Below are 7,219 nucleotides of genomic sequence, written 5' to 3'. Positions count from 1 at the left end.
GCATCCACTGGCTCAAGATTGGCTTCAGTGAGAGGGATTGTTTCCTCATTGGTTTCATCTGTTTCTCCATCTGAAACGTTCTCTGATATCACCTCTTTTTCAAGTGATAGAACACTGCCCTCCGCTGAATCTAATGTTGGTGCTTGAACATCCTTTAATACTTCTGGTTCTTGAACAGTTTTTATAGCATTCACTGGTAGTTCTTTGTTTTCTGGCTCAACACTGACGTCAGTGAGAACCTCTACTGACTGTTTGGGTTCATCTGTAACTGTTTCTGCTGTTGCAATGTCTTCTGATTTTACTTCCTCTTTTGGTGATTGAATGCTGCCTTCCTCTGAATCTAATGTGGAGGCTTGCTCAGCATCTGATGCATCTGGTACTTGAACGTGTTCAGGTTTGGCAGCATCTGTTTCTAGTCCATCTTCATTTTCTGGCTCAACACTCACTTCAGTTAGCGGCACCTCCTTGAGTTCAAATGTAACTGTTTCGCCTGCTGGTATGCCCTCTGATATTATGTCCTTTTCAAGTGATGGAACACTCTTTTCTAAACCCAATGTGAGAGCTTGTACATCTGCTAATTCTTGCAAACGATCCACCTCTACTGGTTGTTGATCGTCATCCTCAGATCCGACCTCCTGCTCCATTGCCCCATTCTTAGTTTCATCTGCCACTGTTGCATGCAAGTCTACTTCTTGAGAGTCTAGTTTTGGGGGCTCTGTTTCAGTTTGATGTGCCTCAACTAGAGAACCTTTGTCTTGGGCAATTTCCTCCCCTTCAGCTAATTTATTTGTAGATCCAGTCGCATTAACCTCTGATAGGCATTCCACCAGATAACAGCTCTCATCAATACTTTCTAATTCGGTTATGCTGTCTTCTGGATGTCTAACATCAGCCTTTTGTACTTCATCTTCAGCGATTTCAGCCGTGTCAAACTCCTCTGTAGGAACTTCAGATAAAATCTCTGTGGAAACAGAGTCATTGACTTCAAATATGTTTTCTATTTGGATGGTGGCTGCAAGTTCATTATTTGCGTCCAGTTCTTTAACCTTTAGGCCTGTGTTAATTTTAGTAGCATCTGACCTTCCGTGTAATTCCAGAATTGTTGGCTCGTCCTTTTCAAATGTTTCCAGTATTTCATGTGAGACAGAAAATACTGTTCTTTCAGAACTTAACTCGTATGAACAGACTGGAACTGCCTCTGGACTTATGGAGATGGTTTCAACAACCTGGTACAGAAGTGCATCCGTTTCCATAACAACATATTCAGCTGGAACCGGTGTTGTGTTGCCAGACGTTTTTGAAGACTCTAAAGATAACTGGGACACTGCAGAGATCATCTCAGTTTCATCTGACAGGGTAATATCTAAATGTTCTGGTGCAGTAATGGCCTCAGATGTGATCTCTATCAGGTCCTCTGCTATGGTGTCATCTCTAGCTGCCTCCTCTGTGACTGAAGCTGGAGTGGCCTCTTCTGGAATGTCACTGAGTTGTTGTTGTTGACTGATTGATTCTGTAAGATCATCAGGTTTTTCATCCGTAGCAGGGGTTGTAGTTGCCTGATTCTCTAAAGCATCATTATTGCCTTGGACTTTCTTTGCTTCAGTTTGCAGATTGTCACTAGGTAGGACTGGTTCAGCCATTGGATCAAGGAGGTCCTGCTGGAGTTCAAAGTCTGCTTCTTTGGGTATATGACTTTCTACGTCTGCCTGTGTTTGTATGTGAACTTCTGTCTCAACTGTATCAAACTCAGACAGTGGAACCACAGCTGGTGTGTCAGAGTCTTCGTCGCCCGAAGCTGCTTCCCTATCAGCCTCATCTGAAGATACTTGGTCCTGCTTTTCGGCAGACTTCCTCTTTTTTAGTCCTGGAAGGAGTTTCTTTATTGAAAACGAGGACTCATCTTGACTTACTTCACTATCAGATTGTACATTGTCTTTGCTTTCTTCGTCATCCTTGGCTTTCCTTTTAGGGGTGACAAGTCTTTTCAGTGATTGCCATGTTGACACTCCATCGCCCTCTGAAGGGCTTCCTGCTTGTTTGGGTGAATATGCTAACATTTCATCAACCTCATTTCCTAGGGCTGATTCTGCACTATGTTTAGATCCACCGTCTTGCTTGTTCATATCGTTATCAATTTGAGGTGTTTCATCCTCAGAGTCTGACATTTTTCGGATTCTTCTCCTTCCTGATCTACACAAAACAGATTCCCATGAAACAGATGAGTCTTTTCGTTTTTTGCCTTCTTCTGTGCTGTGATCTGATATTTGCCCTCCTTCGCTTGGTTTTGGTTCTCCTACTGAACCTGGGATTTGTGTCTCTTCACTACTTAAGGAGGATTTTTTCATGCGCTTTTTCGGAGTCACAAGTTTTTTGAAGGAAGCCCATGCACCATCCTCCTCCCCTGCTGTCTCTGTAGGGGGTTGTGCACAGCCTTCTTCTTTCTGATTCTCAGCTTTCTCAGTAGATGATAGGAGCTGATCTGAAACATGTTCTCCAGAGTCTGACAACTTTGCATCACTTGATTTCCGGCTTCTTTGCTTTTTGGATAGTTTCTTTAAACTAGATCCTGACAACAGCCTTCTCAGAGGACTTGCTTGAACTTTGTCCTTCTCTTGAGAACTCAGAACTTCAGGCTCAGTGACAATAATCGTTGATGGGTATGCATCCATCATCTGAGCTGCAGACCAGATATCCCCTTTTAGTTTATTTTTCTCATGTTCTGTCTCAACTGTAGCTGCCTCAACACCTAGACTAATGTCCTCTTTATCCTGATGTTGGTCTTGTGCAGTTTGTTCTGGCTTCTCTACGACTTCCTTTTTGTTTATATTGTCAGTGGTCTCATCTTCTGCAGGTTTCTTTTTCTTCCGTAGTCCAGAAAAGATTCCAGTCGCAAAAAATCTTTTAATTGGAGATACGACAACTTCTTCTTCAGGACTAGATGGCGATGTGGAACGTGGCTCTTCTTCAGTTGTGGTCTCCTGGTTTACATCTTCTCCAAGAGGTGAAGCCATCGCTGCATCTGCATAATCAGATTCAACCTCTACTTTGGTTTCTGTTGCCTTCTCCTCTAGATTTTCAAGAACATCATCCGATGTAACGTCTGTCAGGGTTGGACATGTTGTTGAATCATTATCGTATGTCTCCTGTGCTATGTTCACATCGGTATTCTGTTCAGCATTCTCACTTGTGGTTTCCTTTGTGGTATCTTCAATGTCTTCTGGTGTGTTTGCTTCTTCTTTGTTAGTATCATTGGTCACATCTGTTGGGATTTCACCTGAGGCCCTCTTTACTGTCAGTTTCAAACCAATGTTACTGAAAAATCTCTTAAAACTTTCATTGATGTCATTCTGCTTTGCATTCATGTCAGTCATTTCTAGGGGTATGTCTTCATTAGCATCAGCTTCATTAGGTGATTCCTTTTCATTTATTTCAACATCTTCTAATGGTGTTTCTTCTTTAAATGACGTTTCTGTTTGTGAAACATCTTCGTCTGGTGAAAGGACAGCTAAACCAGGAAATAAATGAATTATTAAATACTTGGATTGCAAGAACTGTAAAAGAATGATGACGAAGATGAAATCCAACAAGTTATGCGTCTGTTGAAATTATGCTGACATTGCCCTTCAATAAGCAGTAATAGTGTTAGAGCACCTACCCTCTGCAGCGAGCTCATCCTCACAGTGACCATTGACTTCTGCTGTAGAGCTGCCTGCTTTTCCATTGAGCTCAGAGATCTGCCCTTTGTTTTTGAGAGGCTGAAACGAAACATAAAACTTAGAACGTACAATATACCCTTGCTCTTGTATGTAAACCAGACAATCAAACAATTTCCTGTCTTTTAGAAGTCCATTTCAAACATTTCCTTGTTTTGTAATAGTCATTTCAAAATCACTGGTTTCAGTTAAAACAAAGCAAGAGAATAAAACTGTCCATTAGACTTTGTACTTATATGAAACAAACAATTTCAATCTTTGATTAACTGGTTCCAAAGCCCTATTTAACACAGTCCAGTCCGTGTTGTGTTGATGTGACGGTAGTCTTACAGTTAAACAACCCTAATTGTCCAAATCTCAAATCCTTGAGCCAGATTAGCGGGTAAAGTCTGAGCAGGGGAAAGGGAACAAGAAATGTGTTCTTTGCCTTGAGAAACACAATAATTAAGCAACTATACAAATAGCTGTACGGTCCTATGGCACCTGCTAATTCCTGCTATGCCTTTGTTGGACATTAATACACTAGATTCATTTCCAATGTGGTTTTTTTACACGTTTTGTCACATCATGATACACACAGAAAAGTGATGAACACTCTTTGTGTGTAATATTTTTGATGAATCAGCTATAGGTCTTTTGGTGGCATACAGCGGCCTTTGAAGCCACCATTCCCTTTTTCAAACGTGATAAACATTTTTAAACATTATAATGTAGCCGAAGTAAAATGTTCTGGGTGAACCAAAAACCAGCTTATACTCTCCTATAAGTGTAGCGATAACGGTATACACTCAATTGAAATGGCACGTAATATGATTATGGATGGCTGTGAGCTGGTTTCCCAGTCTCGCCCATATTAGGGGCTGTGAACAGGCAGCGCTTTGTTTTCAGTCAGCCATGAAGCAGAATGATTAATTGCCTCTGAGTGGACTTTACTTCAAGAATAAAGTATTTATTCGGAAAAGAAAAAATCTGATAATAGTTCTTAATTAACCTAAAGACATGGCATTGGTAAAATAATGTTGCTTTTAAAAAAAAAAAAAAAAAAAGTTTATACTTATTCTTAAAAACTACAGTTATTCGACTTTATTCAAGATGAAATGATCACTTGTGACAGAGGCATACGTTAGCCACTTATTCCATCCAAACATGTAATCACCCAAGTCACAAAGGTTAAAGCATGCCATTAAATCAACACAAACTTATGATTATAGCTCATAAGACATTAATAACTATTTTCATGCACACATACAGTGCTGTCTAATTAACTTCCTGCTCTCCACGACCAAGGGATGATGTAGTACACAATAATCAATGTTGTTTTCTGCTGAGTGCAGCAAAGGGGAAATTCCATCTCTCTCCTGGGCTTTACTCAGGTTCCGAATGAAAGGTCATTATTCCTCCACATTGTTTCCTTTCATCTAAATGCAAGCCTTTGCTGAATCAATGAAACAGTGAAAGCAGGGGTTTCAGAATCCACTAATGGCTCCTATAGAGTCTCAAACTACCAAAGCAATGGGACAGATCCCGAGCTCTGACAAAAACAGACAAGGAGGACACTCAACAACTTAACCAGGAAGAAAGTGGTGGTAATGACTCCATTCTGCACCATGAATAAAGTGAGCTTGATGTGTTCGATGACATTCATTAAAATGGGACAAGGGCTTTTTTTTCTTCTTCTTGAGGTTAATGAATGTGTTGGCAAGCAGCCCCTGCACTGTCCTTCCTGACAACAATAAATTCCAGCCTCAGCGTTTTTATGTAACATGACGAGGCTTTCTTTATACCACAAAATGTGCTGCTACTGAAAATGCATCGATGAGGATAAAAAAATAAATCATTATAGATAAGTTTAAAGTCTGTAGAGGTGGCATTAGTTAGCTGCACTATGTCAACAATCTGGATCTGTCTGAAATAAGATGATACCTTGTCTTCGATATTCTGCTCAGTCTGAGCATCATCCACCTTTCCGCTCTCCTCCTCATCCGCTGCATCCTTCTCGCCCTCCCGTTGCGCAGACTGAGCGTCTCCCATTATCGGAACTGCAGCGCGTCACTGTCCGGAACGAGCCGCACAAGTGATGGAAATATCCCAAAATGCGCACCGGAAAAAGAAATTTGCAATCCGGTGGCTCCACGAGATACGGTCAGCTCTCAAATGCAAGCTGGATGTTGAAAAAGTATTTTATAACCAAACGCCTCCCTGCCGGATCACATGAAGCCTATGGGGCCGAGCCTGGTCCGGCCCGGCCCGGCCTGGCACGCCTCCCGCTGCATCAAAAAAGGAAGAGGGAAAAAAAAAAAAACCTGCAGAGAAAACACATCGCGTCCTCAGATGACTGAAGCGGATGTCCGAGCAACAAGCGCGGACCTGCACCGCTAAACACGTCCACCTCAGAGAGCAGATATGCATGAAGTTAGAGTCCTGTGAAATATGAAGTATGTCAAAGGTCTATAAAGATATCTTCTTTGGAAGTGAACAGCCGCATCAGAGGTTGACGCAAACAGACTTTAAAAGACAGGCTCCACTGCAAAACCCTCTGTGTAGCAGTTTCTCATTTTTATTTTTGACCATTTGTTATTAAAAAAAGACTGATTTTCATACGTAACATGAACTGCACTGTTGCCTGACTGGGAACAATTGCATCCCCCATTTTCAGTTTATGTGATTAAAAGTCACAAACAAACTGCATACTGAAGTAATGTGAAATAGAACATCTTGATTATTAATAAAGTTACCATCTCATTCTCATTTTGTTTCTTTCATGCACATAATTCATATTTTTCATCAGTATCTAAAACCTTTCAGGTCAATGTGCAACTTTTAGGGGAAGTTGGAACTTATAGTCCAAAAGGTGAGCAAGCAATTTTCTTAATTGAGGACTGACATGTCAGCTCATAACAGGGAAGATTGGTTGCTTATGATGCAGATGGATCTTGATCCATCAGTCCTCACCTCTTACATTAATGTGTTTATTATGTTACTGGGACATCCGTTGTCTTCACTAAGGTTGTATTTTATTCAGCAGTTGTGTTTGAGCTGTTTATAAAGGGTGCATTATCAGAAAGCAGTGCCAAAAATGTTTATATATCAAATCTGTGAACTGTTCTTTAATGTTTCTAAATAAACCAGTTCTTGTATTTTGACAATGAAAACCTTATACAGTATAATATTTGAACTGTAATGTTCTGTAGTATTGACAACAGGACTCTTTGCATATTAAAAAAAAAGAAGTTTTTTACAGGTCATTTTAGGACACACAAGTTGGGAAATATTGAAAGTTGAAGATAATTTGTTTTCCCAAAGAACGATTGTTTGATACATGAGACATCAGGCGGCATCGTGTGTGTGATGCTTCTGCTGTTAGTCATGCTGAAATGATTTTTCAGGCTTCTCAAACAACTCTCTTGGCATCACATGCGGTTGTTCAGTGGTTCTTGAATAGTCCCCTGATTCCAATATTTATAAACATGTACTTTTATGAGTTGGAATATTTATTGTTAAATTCG

At 40.5% G+C, this 7,219-nt stretch overlaps 1 protein-coding gene across 1 annotated transcript; it reads right to left on the bottom strand.

Moving 5' to 3' along the window:
- Nucleotides 1-2: 2 nt before the first annotated feature.
- Nucleotides 3-6,160, bottom strand: akap12a (A kinase (PRKA) anchor protein 12a; the record flags this gene model as incomplete). Its single annotated transcript, XM_031847213.1, has 3 exons — nucleotides 5,637-6,160; nucleotides 3,656-3,755; nucleotides 3-3,505 (listed from the first exon to the last, which is right to left on the bottom strand). Coding segments are annotated over exons 1-3 (3,711 nt in total), but the record flags the coding sequence as incomplete, so codon positions are not given.
- Nucleotides 6,161-7,219: the final 1,059 nt, after the last annotated feature.

This window comes from Anarrhichthys ocellatus, unplaced genomic scaffold (assembly GCF_004355925.1).
Source record: "Anarrhichthys ocellatus isolate YVR2014 unplaced genomic scaffold, GSC_Weel_1.0 scaffold7, whole genome shotgun sequence".
NCBI lineage: Eukaryota > Metazoa > Chordata > Actinopteri > Perciformes > Anarhichadidae > Anarrhichthys > Anarrhichthys ocellatus.
This window is presented reverse-complemented; position numbering and strand designations above follow the sequence as displayed.